We start from the raw sequence: 16,585 nt of genomic DNA, 5'->3' as shown, positions 1-16,585 counted from the left end.
ATCACTCCCCGTCCCTGTCGCCCCCTGGCCCCATCACCCCCCCTGTCCCTGTTACCACCCCGTCCCCATCACTCCCCGTCCCTGTCGCCCCCTGGCCCCATCACCCCCCCTGTCCCTGTTACCACCCCGTCCCCATCACTCCCCGTCCCCATCACCCCCCGTCCCCGTCACCCCCCCGTCCCCGTCACCCCCCCCGTCCCCGTCACCCCCCTGTCCCCGTCACCCCCCTGTCCCCGTCACCCCTCATCCCCGTCACCCCGTCCCCATCTCCCACTCCGTCCACATCACCCCCCTTCCCCATAACCCCGTGTCCCCGTCACCCCCCGTCCCCGTTACCCCTGTCCCCGTCACCCCCGTTACCCCGCCGTCCCCGTCACCCCTGTCCCCGTCACCCCCATCACCGTCCCGTTACTCCTGTCCCCTTAACCCCCCGTCCCCATCACCCCCCCCGTCCCCGTAACCCCCCCGTCCCCGTCGCCCCCCCCCCCCGTCGCCCCCCCGTCCCCGTCACCCCCCCGTCCCCGTCACCCCCCCGTCCCCGTCACACCCCCCGTCCCCGTCACCCCCCCGTCCCAGTCCCCGTCCCCGTCTCCCCCCATCCCCATCACCCCCCCGTCTCCATTTGCCCCCGTCTCCATAACCCCTCATCCCCATCACCTCCCGTCTCCATCACCCCCGTCCCCATCACCCCCCCGTCCACATCACCCCCCGTCCACATCACCCCCCGTCCCCCTCACCCCCCTGTCACCATCACCCTCCGTCCCCGTTAACCCCGTCCCCGTTACCCCACGTCGCCGTTACCCCCCGTCCCCGTTATCCCCGTCCCCGTTACTCCCATCACCTCCCGTCCCCATCACCCCCCGTCCCCATCAACCCCCGTCCCCATCAACCCCCGTCCCCATCACCCCCCGTCCCCATCACCCCCCGTCCCCATCATCCCCCATCCCCGTTACCATCCCTGTTACCCCCGTCCCTGTCACCCCCCGTCCCTGTTACCCCTCGTCCCCGTCACCCCTCATCCCCATCACTCCCCCACATCCCCATCACCCCCCCGTCCCCATCACACCCCTCGTCCCCGTCACCCGTCCACATGACCACCCCCGTCCCCATCACCTTCCCATCCCCATCACCCCCCCCGTCCCCATCATCCCCCATCATCGTCAAACCCCGATCCCATCACCCCCACCGTCCCCGTCACCCCCGTCCCCGTTACCCCATCCCCTTAACCCCCCCGTCCCCTTAACCCCCCCGTCCCCGTTAACCCCCCCGTCCCCTTAACCTCCCGTCCCCATTAACCCCCGTCCCCATTACCCCTGTCCCCGTTAACCCCCGTCCCCGTCACCCCCCGTCCTCATCACCCCCCGTCCTCATCACCCCCCCGTCCCCGTCACCCCCCCCGACCCCGTCACCCCCCCGTCCCCGTCACCCCCCCGTCCCCGTCCCCGTCACCCCCCCCGTCCCCGTCACCCCCCCCCCGTCCCTGTCACACCCCTGTCCCCGTCACCCCCCCCGTCCCCGTCACCCCCCGTCCTTGTCACCCTCCGTCCCCATCACCCCCGTCCCCATTATCCCCAAGTCCCCATCACCCCCGTCCCCATTACCCCCGTCCCCGTCAACACCCCATTCTCCGTCTGCTCCCATCCCCATCACACCCCCGTCCCTGTCACCCCTGGCCCCATCACCCCCCCTGTCCCTGTTACCACCCCCGTCCCCATCACTCCCCGTCCCTGTCGCCCCCCTGTCCCTGTTACCACCCCGTCCCCATCACTCCCCGTCCCCATCACACCCCCGTCCCTGTCACCCCCTGGCCCCATCACCCCCCCTGTCCCTGTTACCACCCCGTCCCCATCACTCCCCGTCCCTGTCGCCCCCTGGCCCCATCACCCCCCCTGTCCCTGTTACCACCCCGTCCCCATCACTCCCCGTCCCCATCACCCCCCGTCCCCGTCACCCCCCCTGTCCCCGTCACCCCCCTGTCCCCGTCACCCCCCTGTCCCCGTCACCCCCCTGTCCCCATCACCCTCCTGTCCCCGTCACCCCTCATCCCCGTCACCCCGTCCCCATCTCCCCGTCCCCATCTCCCACTCCGTCCACATCACCCCCCTTCCCCATAACCCCGTGTCCCCGTCACCCCCCGTCCCCGTTACCCCTGTCCCCATCACCCCCGTTACCCCGCCGTCCCCGTCACCCCCGTTACCCCGCCGTCCCCGTCACCCCTGTCCCCGTCACCCCCATCACCGTCCCGTTACTCCTGTCCCCTTAACCCCCCGTCCCCATCACCCCCTGTCCCCGTTACCCCACGTCACCCCTGTCCCCGTCAACACCCCCTTCTTCGTCTGCTCCCGTCCCCATCATCCCCCATCATCGTCAAACCCCGATCCCATCACCCCCCCCGTCCCCGTCACCCCCGTCCCCGTTACCCTGTCCCCTTAACCCCCCGTCTCCGGTAACCCCCCCGTCCCCTTAACCTCCCGTCCCCGTTAACCCCCGTCCCCATTACCCCTGTCCCCGTTAACCCCCGTCCCCGTCACCCCCCGTCCCATCCCGGTCACCCCCCGTCCCCACCATCCCCCCGTCCCCATTCCCCCACCCGTTCCCGTTAACCCCATCCCTATCACCCCCCCCCCCATCCCCATAATCCCCCGTTACCCCTGTCCCCGTTACCCCCGTCCCCATCACACCCGTCCCAATCACACCCGTCCCTATCACCCCCCCCCCCCCCCATTCCGGTCACCCCCACGTCCCCGTCACCCCCCCGTCCCCGCCATTACCCCCCCCGTCCCCGTTACCCCCCCATCACCCCCCCATCCCCGTCACCCTCCATCCCCGTCACCCTCCGTCCCCGTCACCCTCCATCCCCGTTACCCCCGTCCCCGTTACCCTCCCGTCCTGATCACCTTTCCCGTCCCCAACACCCCCCCCGTCCCCAACACCCCCTGTCCCCATCACCCCCTTGTCCCCATCACCCCCCGTCCCCGTCACCCCCCGTCCCCGTCACCCCCCGTCCCCGTCACCCTCCCGTCCCCGTAACCCCCCCGTCCCCGTCACCCCCCGTCCCCGTCGCCCCCCCCCCCGTCCCCGTCACCCCCCCCCGTCCCCGTCACCCCCCCGTCCCCGTCACCCCCCCCGTCCCCGTCACCCCCCCGTCCCCGTCCCCGTCTCCCCCCATCCCCATCACCCCCCCGTCTCCATTTGCCCCCGTCTCCATAACCCCTCATCCCCATCACTATAACCCCTCATCCCCATAACCCCCGTCCCCATCACCCCCCCGTCCACATCACCCCCCGTCCCCCTCACCCCCCGTCACCATCACCCTCCGTCCCCGTTAACCCCGTACCCGTTACCCCATGTCCCCGTTACCCCATGTCCCCGTTACCCCATGTCCCCGTTACCCCACGTCGCCGTTACCCCCCGTCCCCGTTACCCCCGTCCCCGTTACTCCCATCCCCGTCCCCATCATCCCCGTCCCCATCATCCCCGTCCCCACCAACCCCCGTCCCCATCACCTCCCGTCCCCATCACCTCCCGTCCCCATCACCCCCCGTCCCCATCACTCCCCGTCCCCATCATCCCCCATCCCCGTTACCATCCCTGTTACCCCGTCCCTGTCACCCCCCGTCCCTGTTACCCCTCGTCCCCGTCACCCCTCATCCCCATCACTTCCCCACATCCCCATCACCCCCCCCGTCCCCATCACACCCCTCGTCCCCGTCACCCGTCCACATGACCTCCCCCGTCCCCATCACCTTCCCATCCCCATCACCCCCCCCGTCCCCATCATCCCCCATCATCGTCAAACCCCGATCCCATCACCCCCCCCCGTCCCTGTCACCACCGTCCCCGTCACCCCCCCCCCGTCCCCGTCACCCCCCCGTCCCCGTCACCCCCCCCGTCCCCGTCACCCCCCCGTCCCCGTCCCCATCTCCCCCCATCCCCATCACCCCCCCGTCTCCATTTGCCCCCGTCTCCATAACCCCTCATCCCCATCACTATAACCCCTCATCCCCATAACCCCCGTCCCCATCACCCCCCCGTCCACATCACCCCCCGTCCCCCTCACCCCCCGTCACCATCACCCTCCGTCCCCGTTAACCCCGTACCCGTTACCCCATGTCCCCGTTACCCCATGTCCCCGTTACCCCATGTCCCCGTTACCCCACGTCGCCGTTACCCCCCGTCCCCGTTACCCCCGTCCCCGTTACTCCCATCCCCGTCCCCATCATCCCCGTCCCCATCATCCCCGTCCCCACCAACCCCCGTCCCCATCACCTCCCGTCCCCATCACCTCCCGTCCCCATCACCCCCCGTCCCCATCACTCCCCGTCCCCATCATCCCCCATCCCCGTTACCATCCCTGTTACCCCGTCCCTGTCACCCCCCGTCCCTGTTACCCCTCGTCCCCGTCACCCCTCATCCCCATCACTTCCCCACATCCCCATCACCCCCCCCGTCCCCATCACACCCCTCGTCCCCGTCACCCGTCCACATGACCTCCCCCGTCCCCATCACCTTCCCATCCCCATCACCCCCCCCGTCCCCATCATCCCCCATCATCGTCAAACCCCGATCCCATCACCCCCCCCCGTCCCTGTCACCACCGTCCCCGTTACCCCGTCCCCTTAACCCCCCCGCCCCCTTAACCCCCCATCCCCGTTAACCCCCCCGTCCCCTTAACCCCCCCGTCCCCTTAACCTCCCGTCCCAGTTAACCCCCGTCCGCATTACCCCTGTCCCCGTTAACCCCCGTCACCGTCACCCCCCGTCCTCATCACCCCCCGTCCTCATCACCCCCCCGTCCCCGTCACCCCCCCCGTCCCCGTCAGCCCCCCGTCCCCGTCACCCCCCCCCGACCCCGTCACCCCCCCGTCCCCGTCACCCCCCCCGCCCCCATCATCCCCCCGTCCCCGTCACCCCCCCCGTCCCTGTCACATCCCCGTCCCTGTCACACCCCCGTCCCCGTCACCCCCCCCCCCGTCCCTGTCACACCCCCGTCCCCGTCATCCCCCCCCGTCCCTGTCACACCCACGTCCCCGTCACCCCCCCCCGTCCCTGTCACACCCCCGTCACCGTCACCCCCCCCCCGTCCCCGTCACCCCCCCAGTCCTTGTCACCCTCCGTCCCCATCACCCCCGTCCCCATTATCCCCAAGTCCCCATCACCCCCGTCCCCATTACCCCCGTCCCCGTCAACACCCCTTTCTCCGTCTGCTCCCATCCCCATCACACCCCCGTCCCTGTCACCCCCTGGCCCCATCACCCCCCTGTCCCTGTCACCCCCTGGCCCCATCACCCCCCCTGTCCCTGTTACCACCCCGTCCCTATCACCCCCCTGTCCCCGTCACCCCCCTGTCCCCGTCACCCCCCGTCCCTGTTACCCGTCACCCCGTCCCCATCACCCACTCCGTCCACATCACCCCCCTTCCCCATAACCCCGTGTCCCCGTTACCCCACGTCACCCCTGTCCCCGTCAACACCCCCTTCTTCGTCTGCTCCCGTCCCCGTCACCCCCCACGTCCCCGTCACCCCCCCGTCCCCATCACCCCCTGGCCCCATCACCCCCCCGTCCCTGTTACCACCCCGTCCCCGTCACCCCCACGTCCCCGTCACCCCCACGTCCCCGTCACCCCCACGTCCCCGTCACCCCCCCGTCCCCGTCCCCCCCACGTCCCCGTCACCCCCCCCGTCCCCGTCGCCTCCCCGTATCCGTCGCCCCCCCCCCCCGTCCCCGTCACCCCCCACGTCCCCGTCACCCCCCCGTCCCCGTCACCCCCTGGCCCCATCACCCCCCCTGTCCCTGTTACCACCCCGTCCCCATCACTCCCCGTCCCTGTCACCCCCTGGCCCCATCACCCCCCCCCCCCGTCCCCGTCACCCCCCCGTCCCCGTCACCCCCCCGTCCCCGTCACCCCCCCGTCCCCGTCGCCCCCCCGTCCCCGTCGCCCCCCCGTCCCCGTCACCCCCCCGTCCCCGTCACCCCCCCGTCCCCATCACCCCCTGTCCCCGTCACCCCCTGTCCCCGTCACCCCCTGTCCCCGTCACACCCCGTCCCAGTCGCCCCCCCGTCCCCGTCACCCCCCGTCCCCGTCGCCCCCCGTCCCGGTCACCCCCCGTCCCGGTCACCCCCATTCCCCATCACCCCCCCGTCTCCATCACCCCGTCCCCGTTATCCCCGGCCCCATCACCCACTCCGTCCCTGTTACCCCCCCGTCCCCGTTACCCCACGTCCCCGTTACCCCTCCGTCCCCGTTACCCCCCCCGTCCCCGTTACCCCCCGTCCCCGTTACACCCCGTCCCCGTTACCCCCGTCCCCGTTATCCCCGGCCCCATCACCCACTCCGTCCCTGTTACCCCCCGTCCCCGTTACACCCCGTCCCCGTTACCCCCGTCCCCGTCACCCCCCCGTCCCCGTTACCCCGTCCCTGTTACCTCCCCCCCCGTTAGCCCTGTCTCTGTTACACCCCATCCCCGTTACCCCCCCCGTCCCCATCACCCCCGTCCCCATCACCCCCGTCCCCAATACCCCCCGTCCCCATCACCTCCATCCCCGTTACTCCCGGTCCCCGTTAACCCCCGTCCCCATCACCCCCCGTCCCCGTTACCCCCGTCCCCGTTACCTCCGTTCCCATCATCCCCCGACCCCATCACCACCGTCCCTGTTACCCTCCGTCCCCATCAACCCCCGTCCCCATCACCCCTGTCCTCGTTACCCCCCGTCCCCGTTACCACCCGTCCCCGTTACCCCCCCCCGTCCCCATCACCCCCCGTCCCCATCACCCCACCGTCCCCATCACCCCCCGTCCCCATCACCCCCGTCCCTGTTACCCCCCCGTCCCCATCAACCCCCGTCTCCATCACCCCTGTTCCCGTTACCCTCCGTCCCCATCACCCCCGTCCCCATCACCCCCCCCGTCCCCATCACCCCCCCCGTCCCCGTTACCCCCCCCGTCCCCGTTACACCCCCGTCCCCATCACCCCCGTCCCCGTTACTCCCGTCCCCGTTACTCCACCGCCCCCATCACCCCCGTCCCTGTTACCCCCCGTCCCCGTTACCTCTCGTCCCCATCATCCCCCCGTCCCCGTTACTCCCTGTCCCCGTTACTCCCTGTCCCCGTTACTCCCCGTCCCCATCACACCCCGTCCCCATCACCCCCCGTCCCTATCACCCCCGTCCACGTTATCCCCATCACCCCCCGTCCCCGTTACCCCCGGCCCCGTCACCCCCCGTCCCCGTTACCCCCGGCCCCGTCACCCCCCGTCCCCGTTACCCTCGTCCCCATCATCCCCCGTCCCCGTTACCCCCCGTCTCCATCACTCCCCCACCGTCCCCATCACGCCCCGTCTCCATCACCCCCCGTCCCTGTTACCCCCCCCGTCCCTATCACCCTCCCGTTGCTATCACTCCCCCGTTCCTATCACCCCCCCCCCGTCCCTATCACCCCCACGTCCCCGTCACCCCCCGTCCCCGCCATTACCCCCCCCGTCGCCGTTAACCCCCATCCCCCCCTGTCCCCGTTACCCCCCCATCCCCGTCACCCTCCGTCCCCGTCACCCTCCGTCCCCGTTACCCTCCCGTCCCCATCACCTTTCCCGTCCCCAACACACCCCCGTCCACATCACCCCGCCCCCGTCCCCGTCACCCCCCCGTCCCCGTCACCCCCCCCGTACCCGTCACCCCCCCGTACCCGTCACCCCCCCGTCCCCGTCACCCCCCCGTCCCCGTCCCCCCCCCGTATCCGTCGCCCCCGTCCCCGTCCCCGTCACCCCCCACGTCCCCGTCACCCCCCCGTCCCCGTCACCCCCCCGTACCCGTCACCCCCCCGTCCCCGTCACCCCCCCGTCCCCGTCACCCCCCCGTCCCCGTCACCGTCCCCATCTCCCCCCATCCCCATCACCACCCAGTCTCCATTTGCCCCCGTCTCCATAACCGCTCATCCCCATCACTATAACCCCTCATCCCCATCAACCCCGTCCCCATCAACCCCCCGTCTCCATAACCCCCGTCCCCATCACCCCCCCGTCCACATCACCCCCCGTCCACATCACCCCCCGTCCACATCACCCCCCGTCCCCCTCACCCCCCTGTCACCATCACCCTCCGTCCCCGTTAACCCCGTCCCCGTTACCCCATGTCCCCGTTACCCCACGTCGCCGTTACCCCCCGTCCCCGTTACCCCGTCCCCGTTACCCCCGTCCCCGTTACCCCCGTCCCCATCATCCCCGTCCCCATCAACCCCCGTCCCCATCACCCCCCGTCCCCATTATCCCCCATCCCCGTTACCATCCCTGTCACCCCCGTCCCTGTCACCCCCGTCCCTGTCACCCCCGTCCCTGTTACCCCTCGTCCCCGTTACCTCTCGTCCCCGTCACCCCTCATCCCCATCACTCCCCCACATCCCCATCACACCCCTCGTCCCCGTCACCCGTCCACATGACCCCCCAGTCCCCATCACCTTCCCATCCCCATCACCCCCGTCCCCATCACCACCCCCCGTCCCCATCATCCCCCATCATCGTCAAACCCCGATCCCATCACCCCCCCCGTCCCCGTCACCCCGTCCCCTTAACCCCCCCGTCCCCTTAACCCCCCCGTCCCCTTAACCCCCCGTCCCCTTAACCCCCCGTCCCCGTAACCCCCCATCCCCGTTAACCCCCCCGTCCCCTTAACCCCCGTCCCCTTAACCCCCGTCCCCTTAACCCCCCGTCCCCTTAACCCCCCGTCCCCGTTAACCCCCGTCCCCATTACCCCTGTCCCCGTTAACCCCCGTCCCCGTCACCCCCCCGTCCCCCCCCCGTCCCCGTCACCCCCCCGTCCCCGTCACCCCCCCGTCCCCGTCACCCCCCCGTCCCCGTCACACCCCCGTCCCTGCCACCCCGCCGTCCCTGCCAGCCCCCCGTCCCTGCCACCCCACCGTCCCTGCCACCCCCCCGTCCCTGCCACCCCCCCATCCCCGCCACCCCCCCCCCGTTCCCGTCACCCTCAATCCCCGTTACCCCCGTCCCCCTCAATCCCCGTTACACCCGTCCCCGTTACCCTCCCGTCCCCCTTACCCTCCCGTCCCCGTTACCCTCCCGTCCCCGTTACCCTCCCGTCCCCGTTACCCTCCCGTCCCCATCACCTTCCCCGTCCCCATCACCTTCCCCGTCCCCATCACCTTCCCCGTCCCCATCACCTTCCCCGTCCCCATCACCTTCCCCGTCCCCATCACCCCCCCCGTCGCCATCACCCTCCGTCCCCGTTAACCACGTCCCCGTTACCCCACGTCCCCGTTACCCCACGTCGCCGTTACCCCCGTCCCCTTTACCCCCCGTCCCTGTTACCCACGTCCCCATCACCCCGTCCCCATCACACCCCCACCGTCCCCATCACCTTCCCCGTCCCCATCACCCCCCCCGTCGCCATCACCCTCCGTCCCCGTTAACCACGTCCCCGTTACCCCACGTCGCCGTTACCCCCGTCCCCTTTACCCCCCGTCCCTGTTACCCCCATCCCCATCATCCCCGTCCCCATCACACCCCCACCGTCCCCATCACCCCCCGTCCCCGTTACACCCGTCCCTATCACCCCCCCATCCCCATCATCCCCCGTCCCCATTACCCCCGTCCCCATTACCCCCGTCCCCATTACCCCCGTCCCCATCACACCCGTCCCCATCATCCCCCATCCCCATTACCCCCGTCCCTATCACCCCCTGGCCCCATCACCCCCCCTGTCCCTGTTACCACCCCGTCCCCATCACCCCCCGTCCCCGTCATCCCCCGGTCCCCGTCACCCCCCTGTCCCCGTCACCCCCCTGTCCCCGTCACCCCCCTGTCCCCGTCACCCCCCTGTCCCCGTCACCTCCCTGTCCCCGTCAACCCCCGTCCCTGTTACCCCTCGTCCCCGTCACCCCCCGTCCCCGTCACCCCCGTCCCCGTCACCCCCCTGTCCCCGTCAACCCCCGTCCCTGTTACCCCTCGTCCCCGTCACCCCCCGTCCCCGTCACCCCCGTCCCCGTCACCCCCCGTCACCCCGTCCCCGTCAGTCCCCGTCACCCCCCCGTCCCCGTCACCCCCTGTCCCCGTCACCCCCTGTCCCCGTCACCCCCTGTCCCTGTCACCCCCCTGTCCCTGTCACCCCCTGTCCCCGTCACCCCCCCTGTCCCTGTCACCCCCCTGTCCCCGTCACCCCCCTGTCCCCGTCACCCCCCTGTCCCCGTCACCCCCCTGTCCCCGTCACCCCCCTGTCCCCGTCAACCCCCGTCCCCGTCAACCCCCGTCCCTGTTACCCCTCGTCCCCGTCACCCTTCGTCCCCGTCACCCCGTCCACATCACCCCCGTTACCCCGCCGTCCCCGTCACCCCGTCCCCGTCACCCCCATCCCCGTCCCGTTACTCCTGTCCCCTTAACCCCCCGTCCCCATCACCCCCTGTCCCCGTTACCCCACGTCACCCCTGTCCCCGTCAACACCCCCTTCTTCGTCTGCTCCCGTCCCCATCACCCCCCCCCGTCCCCGTCACCCCCCGTCCCCGTCACCCCCCGTCCCCGTCACCCCCCGTCCCCGTCACCCCCCGTCCCCGTCACCCCCCGTCCCCGTCACCCCCCGTCCCCGTCACCCCCTGTCCCCGTCACCCCCCGTCCCCGTTACACCCCGTCCCCATCACCCCCCCGTCCCCGTCACCCCCCGTCCCCGTCACCCCCTGTCCCCGTCACCCCCTGTCCCCGTCACCCCCCGTCCCCGTCACCCCCCCCGTCCCCGTCGCCCCCCCGGCCCCGACACCCCCCCCCGTCCCCGTCGCCCCCCCCCGTCCCCGTCGCCCCCCCCCGTCCCATCACCCCCCCCGGCCCCGACACCCCCCCCCCCCCGTCCCCGTCTCCTACCCCGTCCCCGTCACCCCCCCCCCGTCCCCGTCACCCCCCCCGTCACCCCCCCCCGTCCCCGTCACCCCCCCCCGGCCCCGTCACCCCCCCGTCCCCGTCACCCCCCGTCCCGGTCACCCCCCGTCCCCATCACCCCCCCCGGCCCCATCACCCACTCCGTCCCTGTTACCCCCCTGTCCCCGTTACCCCCTGTCCCCGTTACCCCCCCGTCCCCGTTACACCCCGTCCCCGTTACCCCCCGTCCCCGTTACCCCCCCCGTCCCCGTTACCCCCCCCGTCCCCGTTACCCCGTCCCTGTTACCTCCCCCCCCCTTAGCCCTGTCCCTGTAACACCCCATCCCCGTTACCCCCGTCCCCAATACCCCCCGTCCCCATCACCTCCATCCCCGTTACCCCCCGTCCCCGTTACCCCCGTCCCCGTTACCCCCCGTCCCCATCACCCCCATCCCCGTTACTCCCGGTCCCCGTTAACCCCCATCCCCGTTACTCCCGGTCCCCGTTACCCCCGTCCCCGTTATCCCCCGTCCCCATCACCCCCGGTCCCCATCACCCCCGTCCCCGTTACTCCCGGTCCCCGTTACCACCGTCCCCGTTACCCCCCGTCCCCATCACCCCCGTCCCCGTTACCCCCCGTCCCCATCACCCCCGTCCCCGTTACTCCCGGTCCCCATCACCCCCATCCCCGTTACTCCCGGTCCCCGTTACCCCCGTCCCCGTTACCCCCGTCCCCGTTACCCCCCGTCCCCATCACCCTGGTCCCCGTTACTCCCGGTCCCCGTTACCCCCGTCCCCGTTACCCCCCGTCCCCGTTACCCCACGTCACCCCTGTCCCCGTCAACACCCCCTTCTTCGTCTGCTCCCGTCCCCATCACCCCCCCCCGTCCCCGTCACCCCCCGTCCCCGTCACCCCCCGTCCCCGTCACCCCCCGTCCCCGTCACCCCCCGTCCCCGTCACCCCCCCGTCCCCGTCACCCCCCGTCCCCGTCACCCCCTGTCCCCGTCACCCCGTCCCCGTCACCCCCCCTGTCCCCGTCACCCCGTCCCCATCACCCCCCCGTCCCCGTCACCCCCCGTCCCCGTCACCCCCTGTCCCCGTCACCCCCTGTCCCCGTCACCCCCTGTCCCCGTCACCCCCCGTCCCCGTCACCCCCCCCCCGTCCCCGTCGCCCCCCCGGCCCCGACACCCCCACCCGTCCCCGTCGCCCCCCCGGCCCCGACACCCCCCCCCGTCCCCGTCTCCTACCCCGTCCCCGTCACCCCCCCCCCCGTCCCCGTCACCCCCCCCCGTCCCCGTCACCCCCCCCGGCCCCGTCACCCCCCCGTCCCCGTCTCCCCCCCGTCCCGGTCACCCCCCGTCCCGGTCACCCCCCGTCCCCATCACCCCCCCCGGCCCCATCACCCACTCCGTCCCTGTTACCCCCCATCCCCGTTAACCCCTGTCCCCGTTACCCCCCGTCCCCGTTACCCCCCCGTCCCCGTTACCCCCCGTCCCCGTTACCCCCCCCGTCCCCGTTACCCCCCCGTCCCCGTTACCCCGTCCCTGTTACCTCCCCCCCCGTTAGCCCTGTCCCTGTTACACCCCATCCCCGTTACCCCCGTCCCCAATACCCCCCGTCCCCATCACCTCCATCCCCGTTACCCCCCGTCCCCGTTACCCCCGTCCCCGTTACCCCCCGTCCCCATCACCCCCATCCCCGTTACTCCCGGTCCCCGTTAACCCCCGTCCCCGTTACTCCCGGTCCCCGTTACCCCCCGTCCCCATCACCCCCGGTCCCCATCACCCCCGTCCCCGTTACTCCCGGTCCCCGTTACCACCGTCCCCGTTACCCCCCGTCCCCATCACCCCCGTCCCCGTTACCACCCGTCCCCATCACCCCCGTCCCCGTTACTCCCGGTCCCCATCACCCCCATCCCCGTTACTCCCGGTCCCCGTTACCCCCGTCCCCGTTACCCCCGTCCCCGTTACCCCCGTCCCCGTTACCCCCGTCCCCGTTACCCCCCGTCCCCATCACCCTGGTCCCCGTTACTCCCGGTCCCCATTACCCCCGTCCCCGTTACCCCCCGTCCCCATCACCCCCGTCCCCGTTACTCCCGGTCCCCATCACCCCCATCCCCGTTACTCCCGGTCCCCGTTAACCCCCGTCCCCATCACCCCCGTCCCCGTTACTCCCGGTCCCCGTTACCCCCGTCCCCGTTACCCCCCGTCCCCATCACCCCCATCCCCATTACTCCCGGTCCCCGTTAACCCCCGTCCCCATCACCCCCGTCCCCGTTACCCCCGTCCCCGTTACCTCCGTTCCCATCACCCCCCGTTCCCATTACTCCCGGTCCCCGTTAACCCCCGTCCCCATCACCCCCGTCCCCGTTACCCCCGTCCCCGTTACCTCCGTTCCCATCACCCCCATCCCCATTACTCCCGGTCCCCGTTAACCCCCGTCCCCATCACCCCCCGTCCCCATCATCCCCCGTCCCCGTTACCCCGTCCCCATCACCCCCACGTGCCCATCAACCACCCCATCTCCATCAGCCCCCATCCGCATCACCTCCCTCCCCCTCACCCCCCGTCCCTTTCACGCCCCCGTCCCCATCATCCCCCATCCCCGTTACCCCCGTCACCATCCCTGTTACCCCCGTCCCCATCACTCCTCCGTCCCTGTCACCCCCCCGTCCCCTTCCCCACCCCGTCCCCATCAGCCCCCCCTCACCCCCGTCCCCTTCACCCCCCCGTCCCCATCATCCCCCATCCCCCTTACACCCCGTCACCATCACCCACCATCCCTGTTACCCCCGTCCCTATCACTCCCCCGTCCCCGTCACCCCCCCGTCCCCGTCACCCCCCCGTCCCCGTCACCCCCCTGTCTCCATCATCCCCCCGTCCCATCATCCCCCAACCCCATCACCACCCGTCCCCATCACCCCCCCCCATCACTCCCTCCGTATCTCCCCATCCCTCCTCTCTCGGTCAACATGTGCCTCACCAGTCAGTCCCCCTCTCCATCCTGAGTTGTCCCCCCCTGACTGATGCTGTGCCCCCTGTCCTGCTGTCCCCTTGCTGCCTGCCTCAGTCTGTAAGCTGCAAGCCTAGAGAACAGGAGGCAGGCAGACTGGCGCTCTCTCTCGCTCCCTGCAGCCTGTCAGCTTGTGGTGGTCACGGGATGTGTGTGTGTGTGCGAGTGTGAGACAGGGTGCGTGTGTCTGACTGTCTCTGGTTGTCTGTGTGTGAGAAAGTGTGTGTGTATGTGAGATTCAGTGAGTGAGTGTGTATGAGAGAGACATTTCACCATGATGTCTGTTTTCTGGTTTCAGGTGCTGCCCCACAAGGTCGATGAGCTGGATGCTGTACCCGTGGCTACGATTGCTGACCTCCCCTGCCCTTTTCGGCTGAGGGGGTCCCTGCCCATAGGACGCGCTGTTGCTGTCCGAGAGGTGGACAGTGAGAGAGATCTCACTGATCGCCCACGGCGTGTGGATTTCTCCCGAGTGGTCCTCACTGCTACATTTGACCTGGAGTGTGAGCGGCCCAGCCAACTGGAGGAGGAGGAGGAGGAGGAGGAGGAGAGTGCAGATGTGAGGGAGCAGCAAGAGGAAGGAAAGGAGCTGAGTGAATCGAGCAGTGAGCAGAGTGAGAAGAGCTCAGAGTGCAGTCAGGAGGCTGCTCCTTCGACACTGCTGGCTGACGATCAGAGGGAAGGCCAGTGCCGTCTCTCGGCGTTTGATGGAGAGCAGGAACAGGAGGAAGCCTCCAAAACCCTGGTACTGTTCTCACCCGGTGACCTTCATAAATCACCCACGGCAGGGGAGCTGGCACCTGACCCTGACCTTGGTACGTTAGCTGCTGTGACCCCCCAGAGCGAGAGGCCTCAGGCACTGGGCAGTCAGCTGGACGTCTCTGAACCCGGAACACTCTCATCCATCATCAAGTCTGAAACGAAGCCACTCTGCCCAGTTGTCACTGCAGTGACCTCCTGTCCCTTCACCAAGGTTGAACGCACCTTCCTGCACATTGCTGAGAAGACCCACCTCAACATTATGTCTTCCAGTGGACAACTCCTGCCTCATGATCATTACGAGTTCTTCCAGCCCCGAGAAACACAAAATGGCGGCTACTCCATAGAGCATGGACAGCCTACAGCTCCCAGTCCAACTGCGCCCCAAGGTGGGGAGACGAGGGTCCAGAACGGGGTAGGAACAGGAGAAGACTCGCTGGAGAGGACATACGAGCCTGAACCTGTAGGCCGAGTGGAGCCCAGGCACTCGCCTGAGGCAGAGACGAGGCAGGAGGGAGAGGGAGAAAGGAGCAAGACCCTGATTGGAGATGGCCATCTGAGCACAGCAACCAGTTCCCAAAGGAAGAGTCGGATTCCAGTGTTGATGTCAGAGGAGGATACGGGGTCAGATCATTCAGCATCAGTCTCCTTCAAGACAAGACTGAGCCAGAGGAGGTCCAGGCACCTGGATTTAGCTCGTGTGCTGATGAACAAGAGGCAATGTCGGCTAATACATCTTTCCTCACTCACTTCTTCCTCAGCTTCCTCAGGGGAAGAACGAAGGGCAGCCTCAGGAAGTTCACCAATGACAGCCTCGGAGGAGGACACCAACTCTGACAGTTCCCTCAACAGAGCGGCCAAGGGCAGTGAGGCCTACCCCCAGCCTACTAGGCCACACCAGGCAGGGAGCAGCAAAAGCAAGATCCCACGGCCTATCACCCTGGGGAAGGCTTCAGCAGTGGTCAGCTCTCCCCACAGCAGCATCGTAAAACAGCCAGCCACTCACAGGTAAACATCAGCAAGCTCAGTGTCCCTGACACCGAAACCTGCAACTCAGGTGGGAGCATGAGCAATCCTTTTAGCTCAGCCAGCCCGGGGTCAGGGGCAGGAGGCTGGGAGACCGGGGGGCCGGGGGCAGGAGGCTGGGAGACCTGGGGGCCAGGGGCAGGAGGCTGGGAGACCGGGGGCAGGAGCAGGAGGCTGGGAGACCGGGGGGCCAGGGGCAGGAGGCTGGGAGAGCGGGGGGCCAGGGGCAGGAGGCTGGGAGACCGGGGGGGCCAGGGGCAGGAGGCTGGGAGAGCAGGGGGCCAGGGGCAGGAGGCTGGGAGACCGGGGGGCCAGGGGCAGGAGGCTGGGAGACCGGGGGCAGGAGGCTGGGAGACCGGGGGGCCAGGGGCAGGAGGCTGGGAGACCGGGGGGGTCCAGGGGCAGGAGGCTGGGAGACCGGGGGCAGGAGGCTGGGAGACCGGGGGGCCAGGGGCAGGAGGCTGGGAGACCGGGGGCAGGAGGCTGGGAGACCGGGGGGCCAGGGGCAGGAGGCTGGGAGACCGGGGGGCCAGGGGCAGGAGGCTGGGAGATCGGGGGCAGGAGGCTGGGAGACCGGGGGGTCCAGGGGCAGGAGGCTGGGAGACCGGGGGGCCAGGGGCAGGAGGCTGGGAGACCGGGGGCAGGAGGCTGGGAGACCGGGGCCAGGAGCAGGAGGCTGGGAGACCGTGGGGCCAGGAGCAGGAGGCTGGGAGACCGGGGGGCCGGGGGCAGGAGGCTGGGAGACCGGAGGGCCGGGGGCAGGAGGCTGGGAGACCGGGGGGCCGGGGGCAGGAGGCTGGGAGACCGGGGGGTCCAGGGACAGGAGGCTGGGAGACCGGGGGGCCGGGGGCAGGAGGCTGGGAGACCTGGGGGCCAGGGGCAGGAGGCTGGGAGACCGGGGGGCCGGGGGCAGGAGGCTGGGAGACCTGGGGGCCAG

The 16,585-nt window shown here is 70.4% G+C and overlaps 1 protein-coding gene across 1 annotated transcript in view; it reads left to right on the top strand.

The window, feature by feature from the left end:
* The window catches only part of LOC122545850 (tau-tubulin kinase 1-like), a 129,007-nt gene that overhangs the window by 91,580 nt on the left and 20,842 nt on the right, over nucleotides 1-16,585 (top strand). The window contains exon 4 of the mRNA XM_087984829.1: nucleotides 14,162-15,630. Coding sequence (XP_087840955.1) covers nucleotides 14,162-15,630 — 1,469 coding nt within the window. The remainder of the gene's footprint in view (nucleotides 1-14,161; nucleotides 15,631-16,585) is intronic.

This window comes from Chiloscyllium plagiosum, unplaced genomic scaffold, assembly GCF_037043375.1.
Source record: "Chiloscyllium plagiosum isolate Xiang-an unplaced genomic scaffold, Cpla_swu_hap1 HiC_scaffold_3, whole genome shotgun sequence".
Classification (NCBI taxonomy): domain Eukaryota; kingdom Metazoa; phylum Chordata; class Chondrichthyes; order Orectolobiformes; family Hemiscylliidae; genus Chiloscyllium; species Chiloscyllium plagiosum.
This window is presented reverse-complemented; position numbering and strand designations above follow the sequence as displayed.